Source organism: Erythrolamprus reginae, chromosome 1 (assembly GCF_031021105.1).
Source record: "Erythrolamprus reginae isolate rEryReg1 chromosome 1, rEryReg1.hap1, whole genome shotgun sequence".
Lineage (NCBI taxonomy): Eukaryota > Metazoa > Chordata > Lepidosauria > Squamata > Dipsadidae > Erythrolamprus > Erythrolamprus reginae.
This window is the reverse complement of record NC_091950.1, coordinates 405,302,536-405,324,017: the sequence shown is the minus strand read 5'-3', so window position 1 is coordinate 405,324,017 and position 21,482 is coordinate 405,302,536. Positions and strand designations below refer to the sequence as shown.

Below are 21,482 nucleotides of genomic sequence, written 5' to 3'. Positions count from 1 at the left end.
CAGAAAAATTAGTTAAATTAACCATCATCTGAAGCGTGCTCCATGGATAGATTCAGTAAGAGCATTTTGAATACAGACTTACTGATGATACGAATTTCAGACATTAAATATTTGCGAAGCTGCAGAACAAACACTGTAAATTTAAAGCACTATAACAGAATTATGACAATAGGTTTACCTTTTCCAGAGTATTGGGTTGCTTTTTTTTCAGATTGAACTATTGCCTTGCTGGTTAAGAACCCAGAGATTTGCAACCCTAACAAACCTGGAAGACCCCAATTGAAAAAAAGGGGTCTAAAGATTTACTTGCAGGATAAAGCATGCTTACAAGGAAAAATAAAAAAGATTTCTACAAGCCAACATCCCCCTCTAGTGTCTGCAAATGTTTACTGGCCCTACTGTTGAAATGACAGATTTGTGGTGCTTTAATCAAGAGTTGTTAACTTAATCCTACGTAACTTCTGCTCCAGTAATCTCATACTATTAACCAAAGCATACAAAACTTTCACCAGACCAATCCTTGAATACAGCTCATCTGTCTGGAACCCATATCGCATTTCGGACATAAATACTCTAGAAAATATCCAGAGATACTTTACCAGAAGAGCCCTCCAATTCTCCACTCGCAACAGAACACCCTACACAACTAGATTTACAACCCTAGGTTTAGAAAGCTTAGAACTACATTACCTTAAACATGACCTAAGCAGAGCCCATAAAATCATCTGCTACAATGTCCTTCCTGTCAATGACTATTTCAGCTTCAACCCCAACAACACCCAAGCACACAACAGATACAAGCTTAATGTAAATCACTGTAAACTCGACTGCAGGAAATACGACTTTAGTAACCGAGTAGTTGATGCATGGAACTCACTATCAGACTCTGTATTGTCATGACCTAACCTCCAAAACTTTACCCTTTGTCTATCTACAGTTGACCTCTCCTGATTCCTAAGACGTCAGTAAGGGGTGTGCATAAGTGTACTAGAGTGCCTTCCATCTCCTGTTTTAATATTTCTTTTTTACTAGTATCATGTATATGAATATTATTATATCTTTGTATACCACCAATGCATACTTGACAAAACAAACAAATTTCTAGGTTCTATCATATCTCAAGACCTAAAATGGTCACCTAACATCAAAAACATCATCAAAAAAGCACAACAAAGAATGTTCTTTCTGCGCCAGCTCAGGAAGCTCAAACTGCCCAAGGAGCTGCTGATACAGTTCTACAGAGGAATCATTGAGTCTGTCATCTGCACCTCTATAACTGTCTGGTTTGGTGCTGCAACCCAACAGGATCGGCACAGACTTCAGAGGATAATCAGAACTGCAGAAAAAACAGTTGCTGCCAACCTGCCTTCCATTGAGGACCTGTATACTGCATGAGTCAAAAAGAGGGTGGGGAAAATATTTACTGACCCCTCACATCCTGGACACAAATTGTTTCAACTCCTACCCTCAAAACATCGCTACAGAGCACTGCACACCAAGACAACTAGACACAAGAACAGTTTTTTCCCGAACGCCATCACTCTACTAAACAAATAATTCTCTCAACACTGTCAGACTTTCTACTAAATCTGCACTTCTATTCTACTAGTTTTTCTCATCATTCCTTTCACCCATTTCCTCCCATGTTGACTGTATGACTGTAACTTGTTGCTTGTATCCTAAGATTTTTATTAATATTGCTTCTTCATTGCTTATTTGACCCCTATGACAATCATTAAGTGTTGTATCACATGATTCTTGACAAATGTATATTTTATTTTATGTACGCTGAGAGCATATGCATCAAGACAAATTCCTTGTGTGTCCAATCACACTTGGCCAATAAAAATTCTATTCTATTCTATTCTATAAATAAAAATAAATAAATTTAGTGATTCCCATACATGCATGTTCTACTATATAGGAGGAAACAAAACTGTAAGCAATGGGGCCATGAGAACTGCAATGAACAATAATATAATGGCTAGAAATCTTAAGGGCTATTATGCAAGAACAGGAAAAGAAATACCCTTACTTTTTGCATAGAGAAGAAATGTCTTTGAACCAGGTTGACTTTCTGGTACCCTTGCCAGTGGTGAGTGTCTTGTTCTTTGGTTTAGGGACTAAAATAATTAGGAGAATCATGCCTGCAATTCCTATAAAAGGAGTAACCTACGGAGACACAAGCAACAGGAATATTAACGAGGACGATTACAAGAAACTGAAGGAGTAGTATTTCTTGTTTTTCACTTAAAAAAAAAATATTTTTAAATTAATTTTCCACTTTTAAAAAGAAAACACAATAAAAAACTAGTTTTTTAAAAATATAACATAACAGTTGGAAGGGACCTTGGAGGTCTTCCAATACAGGAAACCCTACACCGGTTCAGACAAATGGCTATCTAACATCTTCTTAAAAACTTCCAGTGTTGGAGCAATCACAACTTCGCAGACAAGCTGTTCCACTGATTAATTGTTCTAACTGTCATGAAATTTCTCCTTAGTTTTAAGTTGCTTTTCTCCTTGATTAGTTTCCACCCATAGCTTCTTGTCCTGCCCTCAGGTGCTTTGGAGAATAGGTTGACTCCCTCTTCTTTGTGACAGCCCCGAGATGGATAGATAGATAGATGGATGGATGAATAATAGATGGATGGATGGATAGTTAGATAGATAGATAGATAGATAGAAAGAAAGAAAGAAAGAAAGAAAGAGAGAGAGAAAGATGGATTATAGATAGACAATACATACATACAGACACACAGACAGATAGAGACATGTAGATGATAGAGACAGATATAGACAGACACATAGGTACACATAGATGAATGACAGAGAGACAGAGATAGGTAGGTAGGTAGATAGATAGATAGATAGATAGATAGATAGATAGATAGATAGAGTAGGCAGGCAGGTAAGCAGGTAGGTAGATAGGTAGATAGGTAGATAGGTAGATAGGTAGATAGGTAGATAGATAGATAGATAGATAGATAGATAGATAGATAGATAGATAGATAGATAGATAGATAGAGTAGGTAGGTAAGCAGGTAGGTAGGCAGGCAGGCAGATAGACAGACAGACAGACACACAGACACACAGATAGACATAGATGATAGATGATAGATGATGGATGGATGGATGGGTGACAGATAAATAGATAAATAGATACATGAGAGATGAGAGATGAGCGAGAGAAGGAGGAAGAACTCACACGCATAGACAAAAATCTAACATTGTAGAACTCATAGAACACATTTTTTATATTATAATATTTTTTATATTATTTCTTTTTCAATGTTTTCTTAAAACCAGCTGAAAGAGAAGGTAGAAGTTACACAACTAACAGATTATCGTAACCCCACCATTTTAATCCAGGAGGATTCTCTTAAAGATTGACCTGAACAGCCAAGACTCACCCTGAAGCCCCAGCCCCAAAAACCACTTGCACGTGTCACTCCAGATGACAAGATATAACCGAGTCCGCTGCAAGAGAGTAAAAAATCCAAGTTGAAAGAGGTCCTTAAAGCCACAGAGTTCAACCTCCTGCATTGCGCAGGCACCCTCCTTCCCATTATTTCAACCCTTTATTCGACATGCTACGTTTTGGAGGGAGCTAGAAATTATTTTAACTCCAAACTGATATGAATGGGTAAGTTCTTGCCTTATAGTCACAATTGAGCCCAATATTTCTGCTGTTAAGTAAGATAGAGTTGCTCTCTACATGGGACTACCTCTGAAGAGTGTTCGGGAACTTCAAATCATCCAAAATGCAGCCGCGTAAACAGTTATGAGCCTTCCAAGGCATACCCATAGTTCACCATCACTCCACGGACTGCACTGGCTGCCGATTAGTTTCCGGACACAATTCAAAATGTTGGTTATGACCTACAAAGCCCTACATGGCATCGGGCCAGATTACCTCTGAGACCGCCTTCTGCCACACGAATCCCAGCACCTGGTCAGGTCCCACAGAGTCGGCCTCCTCAGGGTCCCGTCAACCAGACAATGTCATTTGGCAGGGCCCAGGGGAAGAGCCTTCTCTGTGGGGACCCCGGCCCTCTCGAATTGATTTATTTTATTTATTAAATTTGTATGCCGCCCCTCTCCGTAGACTCGGGGCAGCTCACAACAGTAATAGAAAAACAATGTGCAATACAAATCTAATAATTAAGACTAAAAACCCATAATTTAAGAAAACATACACACAACATACCATACATAAACAGTACAGTATAGTATAATGATAGGGTTTTATATGTTTTTAATATTAGATTTGTTCTACTATAATATTGTTTTTATTATTGTTGTGAGCCGCCCCGAGTCTTCGGAGAGGGGCGGCATACAAATCTAATAAATAATAATAATAATAGGCCTGAGAAAGTTATCTCAGTTCCCCCATGCCTGATGGCAGAGGTGGGTTTTAAGGAGCTTACGAAAGGCCAGGAGGGTGGAGGCACTTCTAATCTCAGGGGAGAGCTGGTTCCAGAGGGTCAGGGCCGCCACAGAGAAGGCTCTTCCCCTGGGCCCCGCCAAATGACATTGTTTAGTTGATGGGACCCGGAGAAGGCCGACTCTGTGGGACCTAATCGGTCGCTGGGTTTTGGGCGGCAGAAGGTGGTCCCGGAGATATTCTGGTCTGATGCCATGAAGAGCTTTATAGGTCATAACCAACTTCCCCCTGGCGATTCACACTGCCCCAACCCTCCTCGCCTTCCAAAAAAGTTTAAAGACCTATTTATGCCGCCAGACTTGGGGCAATTAAACCCTAGCCCCCTGACCAATGAGTGTTTTGGTGTATTTATGGAGTGAATGGTGATTAATGTTTTTTAAAAACTATATTGGAGTTTTTAAGTTCTTTTAGTCACATTGATTGGATTTTTTGAGATGCATACTGTTTTGTACATTTTGATATGTTGTGAGCCGCCACGAGTCGTCAGAGAGGGGTGGCATACAAATCCAATAAGTACACAAGTGAATTTTGCCCCACGTTATCACAGTTGAATCACTGCAATGGTTCAGTTAGTAACATGGCCATTAAGTGACCCTGGCTGCCCCACTTTTCCCCCCACTTTGTCAGACAGACACAAAATGTGATCACATGATAGCACAACCATCATCAAATACGAACTAGCTGCAAGCATCCAAATTTTGATTCCATGACCATGGAGATGCTGCAATGGTTGTAAAGTATGGGGGGGGGGGGATTCAGTGCTATTGTAACTTTGAATGGTCAATAAAGAAATGGTTAGACCAGGGATGGCGCACCTATGGTACAGGTGTCACAGGTGACACACAGAGCTATATCTGCTGGCACATGAGCCATTGCCCTAGCTCAGCTCCAACGTGCATGCATGTTTTGGCCAGCTGATTTTTGGCTCACACAGAGGCTCTGGGAGGGCATTTTTGTCTTCTAGAGCAGTGTTTTTCAACCAGTGTGCCGCAGCACACTAGTGTGCCATGAGACATGGTCAGGTGTGCCATGGGGAAATTAAACATGGGTCCCCAAACTATGGCCCGCGTGCCGGATACAGCCCGCGGACGCCATTTATCCGGCCCGCCGCCAGCCTCCTGCATTTGAACATAAACATTCCCTTCACAATCCCTCCAGCTATCAGCGACAGGAAGAGTGGAGGCACAGGGAATGCTCACTGACCAATCACCTTCTAGGATTTATCCCGACCACTAGCAATGAACCAATAGCAGGCTGCCTCTCATCCACACCCAGGAAGGTCCCAACTTGGGCTGCCACACACTTATTATTGTGTGGCCATGGCAAGTAGTTGAAGCTGCTATTCCTCCCCATAGTCCCAATTTCTAATCCTGGTCAGGACTGGAGGTAAATATTGCCACCACTAGATGAAGCCTCAGCCTCGGCTGGTTATGTCTATCCTGATGGTGTATATTATTCACTATATGCATATAATGTACTGTGTTAGTGTCATTTTGGGTCATTTTGGTTGGTGGAGTGCCCCAGGATTTTGTAAATATAAGAAATGGGCCGCGGCTCAAAAAAGGTTGAAAATCACTGTTCTAGAGAGCCTCCAGGGGGAGGGAAGCCTTTGGAGCCTGGGGAGGGCAAAACACAAGCCTACTGGGCCCACCAGAAATTGGGAAACAGGCCATTTCCGGCCTCCAGAGAGCCTCTGGGGGGCAGGGGAAGCGGGGAAATCAGAGCTTGAATTTGCTGAAACTAGCCTGTTTGTGCCCAAGCAGCAAACCAGTCCAGCCAGTCCACCAACCCAACCAGCCACCCAGCCACAGACCAGTAGAAATAGAGTTGAAGTCTTCAATGAAACACAGCAGCAGTAGGAAGTTGTGCAAAAATATATTTACTTGTTTATACTACTACTACTACTACTACTACTGTCTATACTATACATACAATAAGCTAGTATCTTACTGGTACCTTGCTACAACTATCTTAATTCAATAACTCACAGGAACCAACTTTTTACAGTGTTACATCTTCTTCAAAGCATACTTCCATGTACAGCGACAGCACACAGCTAACAGCGAACAGACAGAGAGAAAGAACAGGGAGCTCTTGCCTAGTTAAATACTTTTCACATAATTGCTAGGTTGCTGCATGCTCAACTGCCTCTGAATGACTCAGCATTCTTACCTGAGGCCTACTTTCTGCATTTTATGATATTACCTAGGGATTTTTAATTTCTGACAGTTTTCACCCTCCCTAGGCATTGAATTATGGGTGTGGGCACTCATGCATGCACTATAGCAGGCACATACACTCTTTTGGCACCCAAGGGAAAAAAGGTTCGCCATCACTGGGTTAGACCTACCTTCCAACAGGTATGAAGATGTAGAAGACTGACAACATCCATGTCCGATAGTCTTTCTCAAACAAGTCAGCAACGATGGTGGGTGCTATGGTGGAGAAACTGGAGGTACCAGCACCCACCAGTCCCCGTGAAATAAAAAACAGCCAGGGCATCTAGATGAGGATTTGGAAAGGACACATTCAGTCACGCCCACCAATATTATTATTATTATTATTATTATTATTATTATTATTATTATTATTATTTTATTGGATTTGTATGCCGCCCCTCTCCGTAGACTCGGGGCAGCTAACAACAGTGGTAAAAACAACATGTGACAATCCAATACTAAAACAGCTAAAAACCCTTATTATAAAAACCAGTCATACATACAAACATACCATGCATAAATTGTAGCAGCCTAGGGGGAAAGAGTATCTCAGTTCCCCCATGCCTGATGGCAGAGGTGGGTTTTAAGGAGCTTACGAAAGGCAAGCAGGGTGGGGGCTATTCTAATCTCTGGGGGGAGTTGCTTCCAGAGGGCCGGGGCCACCACAGAGAAGGCTCTTACCCCGGGTCCCGCCATAGTTAATTAGTTAATTTTTAAAAAACTTTAATTGCAATCATTTTCTTATGGACACTGATTGGTATCTATTCTCTATATATTCCTTCCCTATTCCATTCAAGCATGGTTCTATATTAACCTCTGGTTAATAGGCGTGAGGAAGATTCCACAAAAATCCATATAATTTTGCATCTATTAGACTAACTTTTCCTGGGAAAAAGGGGAGAGGTTAAGTAGTAAAATTTGGCTTTCAATTCTTGTATCCTTGGAAAATTGAGCCAAAAATGTTGGCCGATCACTTAGAAATTACGGTCCCCAGGCTGAAAAATAATTGGTTGTTTCTAAAAAGTTGGGGGGGGGAGAGAAGAGATTAAAATTAGGCAATATTTTGAATAATGAGCATGAATTATTGTTCTGCAGCTTTTTGTTGTGAAATTATTAATCATAAAGTATGGTCAGTATAAAAAGAAATACATTTATATATGTCGGACACTTTGGAAAACATTTACTAAAAGCTTATTATCACTACCATGTTGCTTTAAAAAGCTATTGAAAAGGTGGAACACTAAATACAGTGTTCCCTCGATTTTCGCGGCGGATGCGTTCCGAGACCACCCGCGAAAGTCGAATTTCCGCGAAGTAGAGATGCGGAAGTAAATACACTATTTTTGGCTATGACCAGTATCCCAAGCCTTCCCTTAACACTTTAAATCCCTAAATTACAATTTCCCGTTCCCTTAGCAACCATTTAGATTATTACTCACCATGTTTATTTATTAAAGTTTATTAAAAAATGTTTTTTAAAGGCAGACAAAAGTTTGGCAATGACATATGACATCATCGGGTGGGAAAAACCATGGTGCAGAGGGAAAAACCGCAAAGTATTTTTTAATTAATATTTTTGAAAAACCGTGGTATAGACGTTCCGCGAAGTTCGAACCAGCGAAAATCAAGGGAACACTGTACTCATATAATTTGGGCTTGTCCTACTATTTTGATCTAAAACTGAGGTTGTTAACATGATTTGAAACAGTTGCTGTTTGTTAGAAATGCATAAGTCCCTTCCTACTTCTAATCTGAATATTTTAAACCAGAAATATGTTTTATTTCTAGCGACACATGCAATAATGCATTATTTAAAAAACACAATGTAAAATTATTAGCAAATTAACATCAGAATATAAAAGAGATTTAGATATTAAATACACAAACCATTCCTAGCACCACTAGATGTTATGAAAACTTAAAGCAGTACTTAAGATCCAGCTATTATATCTGATACAATCAATGGCCTAATGCAGTGGTTCACAACCCGGGGGTCGGGACCTCTTTGGGAGTCAAATGACCATTTCACAGGGGTCACTTAAGACCATGAGAAAAGACAAACTTCCCATGGTGTTAGGAACTAAAACTTCTACTCCGGCACCTTGGAACATATTTTTACAATCCGACCAATCAGATGTTTACAGTGGGGGTGTCCCTCTGACCTTCCTGCCAATCAGCTTAAAACACTGCTGGGAGAATTGGTGCTAGACTTATGGTTGGGGGTCACCACAACATGAGGAACAGTATTCAGGGGTCGCGGCATTAGAAAAGTTGATGCAATGTGAGAATCCAATCTATATTTATAAATAAATGGAAAGATTATACCTTTGAAAATTCAAAACAAGAAAATATCCTTAGAAATGCAGCCTTTAAGACCCAACAGTTTTTAGAATATACATTATATACTATTTACATGGCTAATTCCATTATATAATTAATGGATTTGTGTGTAAATAAAAGAAAATGGACTTATGGATAAACATATGCAAAAGTGACAGGACCGAGAAACAAGGACAAGGAAGGACTGGATTTATTTTGCTACTTGAATGCTTCTTCCAATAAAGTCACTGTGTATTTCAAATCCCATTTTAATTACTTAATTAAATTGGGGGGGGCATGATGCATGGCATCTTGATTTCTGCAGGGAAGACAGAATAGAAATTTAACAAATGATTATCATCAATACACCTCGCAAGATATTGGAAATCTTAGGTGAAGACATTGAAAACTTCAATGGGGTGTTGTGTTCCTACATAGAATTTGGCAGTGTGGTAAGAGTTTTCAGCCATCGTATTGCTGACCTTGAAACATGCCCGCTATGCTCTCTAAATATTTAAACAGATTGGCCCTAGGACAAAGAGTTGATCCAGAATGGAGCAGAGAAAAATACCCCAAAGCAAATAATCTCTCTTACCGAAGCAGGGATGAAGGAGCTACAAAAGGTAACCGTTGACCAGAAGCATATGCCAATGCTGAGGATTATTTTCTGATTGTATCGGTCCCCAAGGTACCCAAAAACAGGAGACGAGAATAAGAAACAGAGAATGAAAACTGCCATGAAAATAAAGGAGAGTCATTGTTAGCATGCTAAGGAATTATTTGTAATATTCCTAAAACAAACCTATACAGAGTAGATGTGGTAGTGGCAGATATCCTTCTTATTTATTTATTTAGAGTTTCAACTTCTTTTTCATATCGTGGTGATCAAAACGTATCTTACAAATGGGTTGAAAATTTAACTCCCAGAAGTCCAATGCAGAAAAGCCATGAATTCTGGGCTTTATCATTCTAATACCTCTAGAACAGTGATTTTCAACCTTTTTTGACCCATGGCACATTTTTTACATTTACAAAATCCTGGGGCACACTACCAACCAAAATGACACAAAATGACACCCTAAGACACTCTCCTCTCTTTTTCCATCCCTGTCTCCTCCCCCCTTGTGTGTGTGTATATATACACACTCTTGAACCATTTCCATAAACAGGTTAGGGCTGGGGGGGTTTTCTCTCTTATTCTTTGGGTGCTTTTTACCATATGCTTTAAATCAAGAGTCACTTCTCTCTCTCTCTTTTGTTTCTCTCTCTTTCCTCTCATTCTCTGTCTCAATCATTTTCTCATTTCTCTTTTTTCCTCCCTTTTGCTCATTTCTCTCTCTCCCTTCCTCTCTTTTTTTCTCTCTTGCTTTCTTTCTCTCTTGCTTTCTTTCTCGCTCTTTCTCTCTGTCTCTCTTGCTTTCTTTCTTTCTCTCTCACTCTTGTTTTCTCTCTCTTTCTCTCTTTTCTTTCTCTCTCTTGCTTTCTCTCTCTCTCTCTCACTCTTTCTCTCTCTCTTGCTTTCTTGCTCTCTCTTTCTCTCTCTTGCTTTCTTTCTTTCTCTCTCTCTCTCTCAGCAAAAAGTTGTGAGACCGGAACCTGAGCTTCCTTCTTCGCGGCACACCTGACCATGTCTCGCGGCACACTGGTTGAAAAACACTGCTCTAGAAGACCAGCTAGCAAAATCTGTTCTAACTATTGTGTTATATTGGCTTCCATTGCCCCTACATTTAAGTGTCCCTGTTTCAGGGGTGGGTTCTGGTTTTCTTAACTGTCAGTTTAGTCAGTGAAATGATGCACAGGTGCGCATGCACTTTGCGCATGTACAATTCTGAAACAAAGCTTCTCTGCACGCACAGAGCAAAAAAACAAGATGGCGGCACCGGTGGAAGGCTGCAAAAAATATTTGACTACCACATTGTGGGCGTGGCTTATTTTGTGGTGTGGATTGCCAGCCATGTGACCAGGTGGGAGTGCCTTGACAATCATGTGACGGGGTGGCTTAAAGATCATGTGACTGGCTTAAAGGTGGCCAACTTGACATCAGTCACATGGTTAGGGTGCCTGGCCTCTCCTCGCCTCAAAGAGATACAATTTCCCCATCTATTTACTATTACTGAACATCCTAAATATACTATTTAATTCTATGTATATATATGCCATATGTGTACATACATATTACAACAGGCACACAAAAATATACATTATCTACTATATAAACTGTATGTGTATGTACACACACACACACGCATGCACAGCTCTTCTAAAATTACACATATACAACCTCATTTACTGCAATAGGAAAAACATACCCAGAGCTCAGAAGGGAAAAAAAGAAAAAAAATCTACGCGTTCTGCGTACCTAACTGTACGCCCATCACTGGGTGGCACCTATGGCACTGCCAAAAGAACCAGTTTGGAGGCATGGCAGGCCTGAGGCACCACCAGTTCCAGTGACCCAGGCCGCCATGCTATTACCGGTTCTATAGAACCGGTCCAAACCAGGAGGAACCCACATCTGCCCTGTTCGTTTTCTCCATTATTTTGCAAATTAAAAGCACAATAGTAAGTAATTTACTTTCAGAATATATGTACCGACTTAAGTAAAAAATTAAGAAAGGTTGTCAATTTTGGAAGAGAGAATTGTTTTACCAGTGTGTAACACGCCCGCTGTCTGGTCTGTAAGATTGAAGAATTTCTGTATATCCAGAAGCACTCCTGAAACAAAATGATATGGAATAGATTAGTTCATGATATTATTATTAATTGGATTTCTATGCCACTCCTCTACGAGGACTCGGGACGGTTCACAACATATAAAATATACAATGCACAATATCTTAATCCAATTAACTAATTAAAAATCTAGAAACCCCCCCAGATACCATAAAAAACAATCGTTCCATTCACTCTACATTCTTTCAACACATGATGTTGTTGTCCTGTCCTGACCACAGGATTTTCACAGCAAAAAACCCCCAGCAAGCATTTGATTATTTTCCTAGAAAATAGTGGTGAACATATTTGAAAGGAAGAAAAATGAGATAAGGAGAGACAATTGGACAGGGGACGGAAGGCACACTGGTGCACTTACGCACACCCCTTACTGACCTCTAAGGAACCTGGAGAAGTCAATCGTGGATAGTCTAAGGGAAAAATGTTGGGGGTTAGGGGTTGACACTACTGAGTCAGGTAATGAGTTCCACGCTTCGACAACTCGGTTGCTGAAGTCATATTTTTTACAGTCAAGCTTGGAGCGGTTAATATTAATTTTGAATCTGTTGCGTGCTCTTGTGTTGTTGCGATTGAAGCTGAAGTAGTCATTGACAGGTAGAACGTGGCAGCATATGATCTTGTGGGCAATACTTAGATCGTGCTTTAGGCGACGTAGTTCTAAGCTTTCTAGACCTAGGATTGATAATCTGCTTTCGTAGGGTATTCTGTTTCGAGTGGAGGAGTGAAGGGCTCTTCTGGTGAAGTATCTTTGGACATGCATGCGCGATTGCCCACACCCATAATTCAATGCCTGGGGAGGGTGAAAACAGCCTCCCCCGCTCCCGTGGAGGCCAGAAACAGCTGGTTCCCCAACTTCTGGTGGGCCCAGTAGGCCCGTTTTTCACCCTCCCCAGGCTCCAGTAGCTTCCCTAGAGCTGGAGGAGGGTAAAAAAAGCCCTCCCCCGTCCCTCTGGAGACCCTCCGGAAGCTGAAAACGGTCTCCCAGAGCCTCTGTGTGAGCTGAAAATCAGCTGACCGACACACACATGCACATTGGAACTGAGCTAGAGCAACAGCTCGCGTGCCAGCAGATATGGTTCCACTTGCCACCTTTGGCACGCATGCCATAAGTTTGCCATCTCTGTCCTAGACTCTGGGAAATAATAATGCGGTGCAGGAGGGAGGGAACTGGCAGCGAGGTAAGTTGGAGCCCACCCTCATCTGGAGGCTCTGGAGTCAGCACGACCTCCCAGGTGGCCTGAGAACCATCTCTGCTTCTGACATAGAGCTTTCTCAAGATTCCAGGCCTGGCCCATGTTCCTCCACAGACTCCTCACTGGCCGACTCCGCAAGCCATTGGTGGACCAAAACAGGCGTCTCCTGGTGCAGCAATAGCAATATATTTGCATTGCATCGGGACAGTCTTCTGCCTCCTGTATCCCAGCAGCCGGTCAGGTCCCACAGGGTTGGTGTTTTCCAGGTCCCGTCGGCCAGGCAATGTCATCTGGCAGGACCTCGAGGAAGAGCCTTCTATGTGGTGGCCCCGGTCCTTTAGAATGAACTCCCTCCAGAGGTACATGCTGCCCCCTCCCTCCTGGCCTTTTGCAAGGCATGGGGGGCCGTGAGTGTTGAGAGCGAACTCCGGCTGATGTTAAGAGTGGCTAAACCCAAGTGGATGAATGTGGATAATTGTGTTTAGGCAGTGATGGGTTACCAAAAATTTTACTACCACATTGTGGGCGTGGCTTATGCATTTTGTTTCAACATCTTTCAGTGCAAATTGGGTGCTCTGGGCTGGAGCTCCATTTTCGTTACCCCACTGTGCTTCCGCCCCCCCCCCCGTCTGGGCAGTAGCCCACCCCTGATTATCTACTATATAAAGTGCATATACACACTCACACGCACAGCTCTTCTAAAATTACACACATTCAACCTCATTTACTGCGATAGGAAAAAGATACCCAGAGCCCAGAAAGGGAAAAAAGAAAAAAAAATTCAAAATTTTGCTACCGGTACTGCTTACTTGACCGTACCCATAGGAGCCTATCACTGTGTTTAGGTAAACTAAATTAATATTTTTTAGTTTTTTAATATTAGATTTCTTATACACTTTGCATTGTATTCATTATTTTGTATGCAGCCCTGAGCCGGTGGAGTAGAGTGGCATAGAAGAATAAATAAATAAATAAATAAATAAATAAATAAATAAATAAATAAATAAATAAATAAATAAATAACAAACAAACGAATGAATGAACGAATGAACGAATGAACAAATGAACAAATGAACAAATGAACAAATGAACAAATAAACAAAAAAGAAAGAAAGAAAGAAAGAAAGAAAGAAAGAAAGAAAGAAAGAAAGAAAGAACACTTTTTTTTGACACCTGTGATATCTGGCATGTTGTCAGTGGTGGAATTCAAAATTTTGGGCATGGCTTGATGGACATGGCTGGGTGGCCATGTGACTGAGTAGTCATGTGACTGGGTAGTCATGGGTGGGTGGGCATGTGACTGGGTGGGCATGGCCAACTCGCCATCACTCATGTCAAGCACCTCAGCTGGCCCCTCCCCTTCCAGCCACCCTTTGTCGCTCCTAGCCTCAACGTATCCATAATTCCATAAAAATGTTGTTCACATTCTTTTGAGTTTATAATCTGAATCTGCAGTATATACTATAGACGTACTTTCATGGACCACTGAAAGGAGGAAATGGCTCACATGCTTTGCCCAAGAGTGTGATAGGCAGATCACAAGACAGGCTTTTGAAAGGCAGCCACAAAGAAGTGGGGGACAATATATTTTCCAAAGAAGCAGAAGGAAAAACAAGAAGCAATACATGGAAATTGAGCAAAGCATTAAATATGTTAAATGTTTGAGCAAAACATTAAATATGTTTTCAATATTATATCCGACTTCTTTTTATTGTTTGTATCTTTTTGTATTGTTTTATATTATCATGCCCTCATCACCTCGAGATTCGACTACTGTAATGCTCTCTACATGGGGCTACCTTTGAAAAGTGTTCGGAAACTTCAGATCGTGCAGAATGCAGCTGCGAGAGCAGTCATGGGATTCTCTAGGTATGCCCATGTTACACCAACACTCCGCAGTCTGCATTGGCTGCCGATCAATTTCCGGTCACAATTCAAAGTGTTGGTTATGACCTATAAAACTCTTCATGGCATTGGACCAGAATATCTCCGAGACCGCCTTCTGCTGCACGAATCCCAGCGACCGATTAGGTCCCATAGAGTGGACCTTCTCCGGGACCCATCAACTAAACAATGTCATTTGGCAGGCCCCAGGGGAAGAGCCTTCTCTGTGGCGGCCCCGACTCTCTGGAACCAGCTCTCCCCAGAGATTAGAACTGCCCCCACCCTCCTTGCCTTTCGTAAACTCCTCAAAACCCACCTTTGTCGTCAGGCATGGGGGAACTGAGATATCTCCCCCGGGCCTATACAATTTATGTATGGTATATTTGTACGTATGCCTGCTTAATAATGGGGTTTTTTAAATATTTTAAATTGCAAATTATTAGATTTGTTATGAACTGTTTTATTGTGTTGTGAGCCGCCCCGAGTCTATGGAGAGGGGTGGCATACAAATCTAATAAATAATAATAATAATAATTATTATTATTTTGTAAGCCGCCCTGAGTCCTTCGGGATTGGGCGGCATAAAAGTCAAATAAACAATAACAACCTAAAACTAAGGAGAAACTTCCAAACAATGGGAACAATTAACCAGTGGAACTACTTGTCTCCAGACTTTCTGAGTGCTTGATCACTGGAAGTTTTTAAGAAAAGACTGGACAGCCATTTCTCTGAAATGATACACACACACAAAGTCCCTTCTAAGCATTATTCTCTTGTTCTGACATCTTTCCCAGGCCCTTCACTCAGATTTTGGCATCCTCGGTTTCCCTCCAGAGCAGAGGGTTGGACTAGAAGACCTCTAAAGTCCCTTTCAACTCTGTTATTCCATTATTCCTGAGCTAAATATCTGGTCTGAACTGACCGAATACCACCTCTGCTTGTGTTCCAAATGACAATTCATCTGTATTCAAAAGATCTTCACTTTCTCATTTTAGACAACTTTTTGCTCTTTATGTTCCCATGACTTTTCTGATACAGGTAACTTGTATATATTTTTTACATCATTATCATCATTATTATTATTATGCTGTTTTATTATTGTTGTTAGCCGCCCCAAGTCTATGGAGAGGGGTGGCATACAAATCTAATAAATAAATAAAATAAATTAAATAAATAAATATCACAAAAAAACAGTAACACACAGCAAATTAGATTTATGTTCTGTCGAGCTCTCTGGTAGAATCCTCCCGAAAATGCACAGATACAATTTCAGACACACACACGTTTGAAAATTCAAAACAATGTTCTTTATACCGAAAATTCAAATAAACTAAGCGATCTTTTTGTATAGCAAACAGCACTTGTCTCCAAGCAAACTGGTAATTTGTACAAGTCCCTTATCAGTTCTGTGATACTTAGCTTGCAGCTGTGAGGCAATTCACAGTCCTTCTTCTTTCACAAAGTGAAACACACTTTGCTCTGGTTTAGTTTCAAAGCGGGGAAAAATCAGCACACAAAGGTCAAAGTCAGCAAAGCAGTCCCGAAACACAACGATCAGATAATCCTCCACAATGGCCAAACCCACAGGCTACTATTTATAGCAGCCTCACTAATTACCACAGCCCCACCCAACCACAGGTGGCCTCATTTTCTTTGCTAATAATCTCTCAGTTGTTGTTGCCTATGCATCGCTCTCCGCATGCGTGGCTGTATCATTAACTCTTGTTCTGAATCCAAGGAGGAGCTAGATAATTGATCTCCTTCTGAGCTGCCTGCCACACTCTCCTCCTCCCTGTCACTCATGTCTTCTTGGTCAGAGGAGCCTTAATCAGCAGATTCCACCGGGAGCAAAACAGGCCTGCGGCATGTGGATGTCTCCCCCACATCCACAGTCCTTGGGGCAGGAGCTGGGCCAGAGCTAACCACAACAGATTTATATGCTGGATTTCGTATCACAATAGCACAGGTCGAACACTTCCCAAGCATCTAGGACTGTGTGATGTATTTTCATATGATGCGCGCAGATCCAAGTATGATGGTCTTTTACAACTGACAGATCATGACAGCTCTTTCTGCCATCAACAGGCAGTTAGCCTGCTCCCCCCACCTTCCTTATCCTACCTCCTGCCATCAACTATATTAGGAGAAGTATTGTGAGAGGACAAGCTGTTGTTACACCATCATGCTGGAGGAGTAATATCTCATTTAAAAAAACCTTGGTCCAGCTGGTCCAGCTGGTAGCACCTCGTAAGGGTCCTTTTCTAGGGTTACAAGAAGAGAATTATGGACTAATAATTGGCAGATGACAAAATCGACTGCGTTCAAGCAAAACCAATTAAAAATGTTTTACAGGTGGCACCTACCACCGGAAAGACTTTCAAAAATGTTCCCCAAAACCTCCCCATTATGCTGGAAGTGCAAAAAAGAAAGAGGCACGTTCTATCATCAATGGTGGACATGTGTACAAGCAAAAAAATTCTGGAATAAAATAACAGATTGGTTAAAAGAAATAATAAAAGAAGAATTTGAAAAAAAAACCCAGAATTGTATTTATTGGGTATTTTTAATTTAAAAAATGGAAAAAGAGGTAAGATACTTAGTTATACACATATTAACAGCTGCCAGGATAGCATATGCCCAACAATGGAAAATGGATAAAGCACCGGAAGAAAATATGGTAATTAAAAAAATTTGGACTGCGCGGAGATGGACAGGTTATCCAAAAAATTAGAGGGAAAGGAAGATTCAGATTATTATATAATATGGGCAAAATTTTAGGACTGGTTAAAGGAAAGAGCAGCAAAGAAATAAATAAAAATTCAAGCAAAGCATCACGTCAAATAATAGAATTAAAGAATTAATACTATGTGAAAGAAGTAAAATTCTCTGATCGAACATTCAAAAAAAAAGTGGGGAAACTTTTGTTTCCCAAATGTTGTATGTATATGTTTTGTGTATGTCTTTTTTGTTATATTTGAAAAAAAACAAATAAATTTTATTTAAAAAAGAAGAAGAAGAGAAGAGCACCTAACCCATTAGCAATATGGAGAAACAAACTAAAACAAAGTCTATACTGGCTTGGTCATTGCTTAGGATAAAAAGGCTCATGGTGGATGTTGTTGATTCTGGGCATTTGCCAATAAGTGAGCCACAGAATCAAAACTCAAATGAACAATCACATAACCAGCAGAAATACACCATGCCAGAGAATTGTACAGTGATGAATCTAAACAAATCTAAATAATAATAATAATAATAATAATAATAATAATAATAATAATAATAATAATAAACATTGCATGGCCAGTTCTTGGAGAAGATTGAAGTTAAAGTGGATAAAGAAAAGACCTGGTCATGGCTTACAAGTGGAACAGAATTGAAAAGTCCACAGACGATCCTAAGTGCAGACTCTGTGAATCGATCACATACTCAGCTGCTGCAAAAAGATCACACAGACTGACTACAAGCATAGACACGATGCTGTGGCACAGATGATCCACTGGAACTTGCGCCAGAACTACCATCTACCACTTGCAAAGAACTGGTGGGATCATAAGCCCGAAAAAGTGTTCAAAAACGAGCAAGCAAAACTACTGTGGGACTTCCGACTTCAGACTGACCGGATTCTGAAGCATGCCACGCCAGACATCCTGATTGTGGGGAAAAAAGCAAGTATGGATCATCGACATCACAATCCCAGGAGACAGCAGAATTGAGGAGAAGCAGCTAGAGAAATTAGTGAAATACAAAGATCTAAAAATCGAGCTGCAACGACTCTGGCATAAGCCAGTGAAAGTGGTCCCAGTGGTACTTAGCACTCTGGGCGCAGTGCCAAAGGATCTCAGCGCACATTTGAAAGCCATCAGAATTGACAAAATCTCCACCTGTCAATTGCAAAAGGCCGCTTTGCTGGGATCGGCACACATAATTTGCTGCTACACCACGCAGTCCTAGGTGCTTGGGAAGCGCCCGACTGGTGATGAAATACGAAATCCAGCATATTGATCCCGTTTGCTGTGTTGCATTGAAATAATAATAATAATAATAATAATAATAATAATAATAATAATAGTAGTAGTAGTAGTAGTAGTAGTAGTAGTAGTAGTAGTAGAAACATAGAAGACTGACGGCAGAAAAAGACCTCATGGTCCATCTAGTCTGCCCTTATACTATTTTCTGTATTTTATCTTAGGATGGATATATGTTTATCCCAGGCATGTTTAAATTCAGTTACTGTGGATTTATCAACCACGTCTGCTGGAAGTTTGTTCCAAGGATCTACTACTCTTTCAGTACAATAATATTTTCTCATGTTGCTTTTGATCTTTCCCCCAACTAACTTCAGATTGTGTCCCCTTGTTCTTGTGTTCACTTTCCTATTAAAAACACTTCCCTCCTGGACCTAGTAGTAGTAGTAGTAGTAATAATTTATTTTTGCCAAACTGCAAGGACATTTTTAGTCCATCATTAAACCCAGATTCTGGGTGCTGTTGCCATGGAGTAACTGCAAACGGGACCCACCCTACCTGCTACAAGAAACCAGTCCATGTAATTCACCAGGTTCAGAAGGCAAAGCGTAGCAATAGCGATGTAAGCCCTTGGCGTGGGTGGCTGCGATGACCCTTGAGGTTGCTCAGCTGATTCCATGGTTCCGTAAGCCTTGATGGAGGTAGGGGATTGAGGCGGCAGGTCTGGGATAGCTCCTTCCGCCATCTTCCTGGAAAAAGCTGCCGGATCAGTTGCAGAAGCCCATACCTTGGACCTGCACTTGCCTGTAGCTCTGCAAGGAGCGTCAGCTTTGCTCTTGCCTCCAGCAGGAGGAACTTAGCTTTGCTCAGTCATTTCCTGTAAAAAGCCGCATATGTCCTGGCCACAGAATTTCAAAGGTTCCCCTCCATCCAACACGTTCACACGCCAGTGGGAAAAGCAGTCGGCTTCTCTCCAATAGCTGAGAAGACAAGGGCATCTTAGCTTAGCTGAGATATTGGGAGTATAAACCTCTGGAGACAAGCAGAAGGGCCCATCTTTAGATGCTGAGCAGATTTGGGTGGAAAAAAGAGAGAGCCACATTGAGAGAGGAACTGCTAATCTGAGCAAACTGGATCTTCACCTCGTGACTCCGGATGGAAGCTGTGTCCTCACACAGCCCACTAAACCCACAAACCAGTTGGTCATATATTAACATCTTGTGCAAACCCGAACCATCTGTTAGCTGATGATTTGTTGGGTTTTGAGAACCTTGAAACGTAGTTAATTGAATGGGCGATCGGTCAGTTAGCCAGGACAAAGTGTATTTATGTGAATTCAGTCACCGTCATGCAATAGTGCAGTGATGGTGAACCTTTTTTTTCCTCAGGTGCTGAAAGAGCCCAAGTGCCCACACCTATAATTCGATGCCTGGGGAGGGCAAAAACAGCTTCCCCTGCCCCCAGGAGGCCCTCTGGAGGCCAGAAATGGCCTGTTTCCCAACTTCTGGTGGGCCCAGTAGGCTCGCGTTTCACCCTCCCTAGGCTCCAAAGACTCCCTGGAGCCAGTGGGGTAAAAACACCCTCCCCCATCCTCCCAGAGGCTCTCTGGAAGCTGAAAATGCCCTTCCAGAGCCTCTGTGAGAGCCAAAGATCAGTTGGCTGGCACACACATGCACTTTGGAGCTGAGCTAGGGGAACAGCTTGCATGCCAGCTCCTTGTGCCACCTGTGGAGCTCCTGCCATAGGTTCACCATAACTGCATTATTTATCTATCTATCTATCTATCTATCTATCTATCTATCTATCTATCTATCTATCTATCTATCTATTTTGTCCAATACATAATACACATTGAAGAGAATAGATATGTAATAATATAAATAAAGAAAAGAATAGAAGAAAAGATATAAAAGTATAGGTGAACATATTTGAAAGGAATAAAAGATAAATGAGATATAGAGTGCTGGTGAGACCCCATTTGGAATACTGTGTTCAGTTCTGGAGACCTCACCTACAAAAAGATATTGACAAAATTGAACGGGTCCAAAGACGGGCTACAAGAATGGTGGAAGGTCTTAACTTCATAAAATGTATCAGGAAAGAGTTAATGAACTCATTCTGTATAGTCTGGAGGACAGAAGGAAAAGGGGGGACATGATCGAAACATTTAAATATGTTAAAGGGTTAAATAAGGTCCAGGAGGGAAGTGTTTTTAATAGGAAAGTGAACACAAGAACAAGGGGGCACAATCTGAAGTTAGTTGGGGGAAAGATCAAAGGCAACATGAGAAAATATTATTTTACTGAAAGAGTAGTAGACCCTTGGAACAAACTTCCAGCAGACGTGGTTGGTAAATCCACAGTAACTGAATTTAAACATGCCTGGGATAAACATATATCCATTGTAAGATAAAATACAGGAAATAGTATAAGGGCAGTCTAGATGGACCATGAGGTCTTTTTCTGCCGTCAGTGTTCTATGTTTCTATGAGATAAGGAGAGACAATTGGACAGGGGACAGAAGGCACACTGGTGCATTTATGCATTATGTGACCTATTACAACGCTCATGCAGTGGAATAGTAGGTAAGATTAATTCAAAGCTTGAGCACAGGAGAACCAGTTTGGTTTAGTGATTAAAGCACCCAGCCGATCAGTTCCTGTCCTACCTTAGCCATTAAAGCCAGTTGGATGTGTAGATTGGCATCTTCGTTTACTGTT

General features: G+C 41.3%; 1 protein-coding gene across 1 annotated transcript in view; it reads right to left on the bottom strand.

Annotated features, from left to right (window-relative positions):
- Positions 1-19,852, bottom strand: part of SPNS3 (SPNS lysolipid transporter 3, sphingosine-1-phosphate (putative)) — a 44,496-nt gene extending 24,644 nt beyond the window's left edge. Inside the window, exons 1-6 of the mRNA XM_070735217.1 lie at positions 19,322-19,852; positions 11,635-11,700; positions 9,581-9,717; positions 6,798-6,949; positions 3,414-3,480; positions 2,036-2,172 (exon numbers count right to left, since the gene is read on the bottom strand). Coding sequence (XP_070591318.1) covers positions 2,036-2,172; positions 3,414-3,480; positions 6,798-6,949; positions 9,581-9,717; positions 11,635-11,700; positions 19,322-19,508 — 746 coding nt within the window. The 5' untranslated portion in view covers positions 19,509-19,852. The remainder of the gene's footprint in view (positions 1-2,035; positions 2,173-3,413; positions 3,481-6,797; positions 6,950-9,580; positions 9,718-11,634; positions 11,701-19,321) is intronic.
- Positions 19,853-21,482: the final 1,630 nt, after the last annotated feature.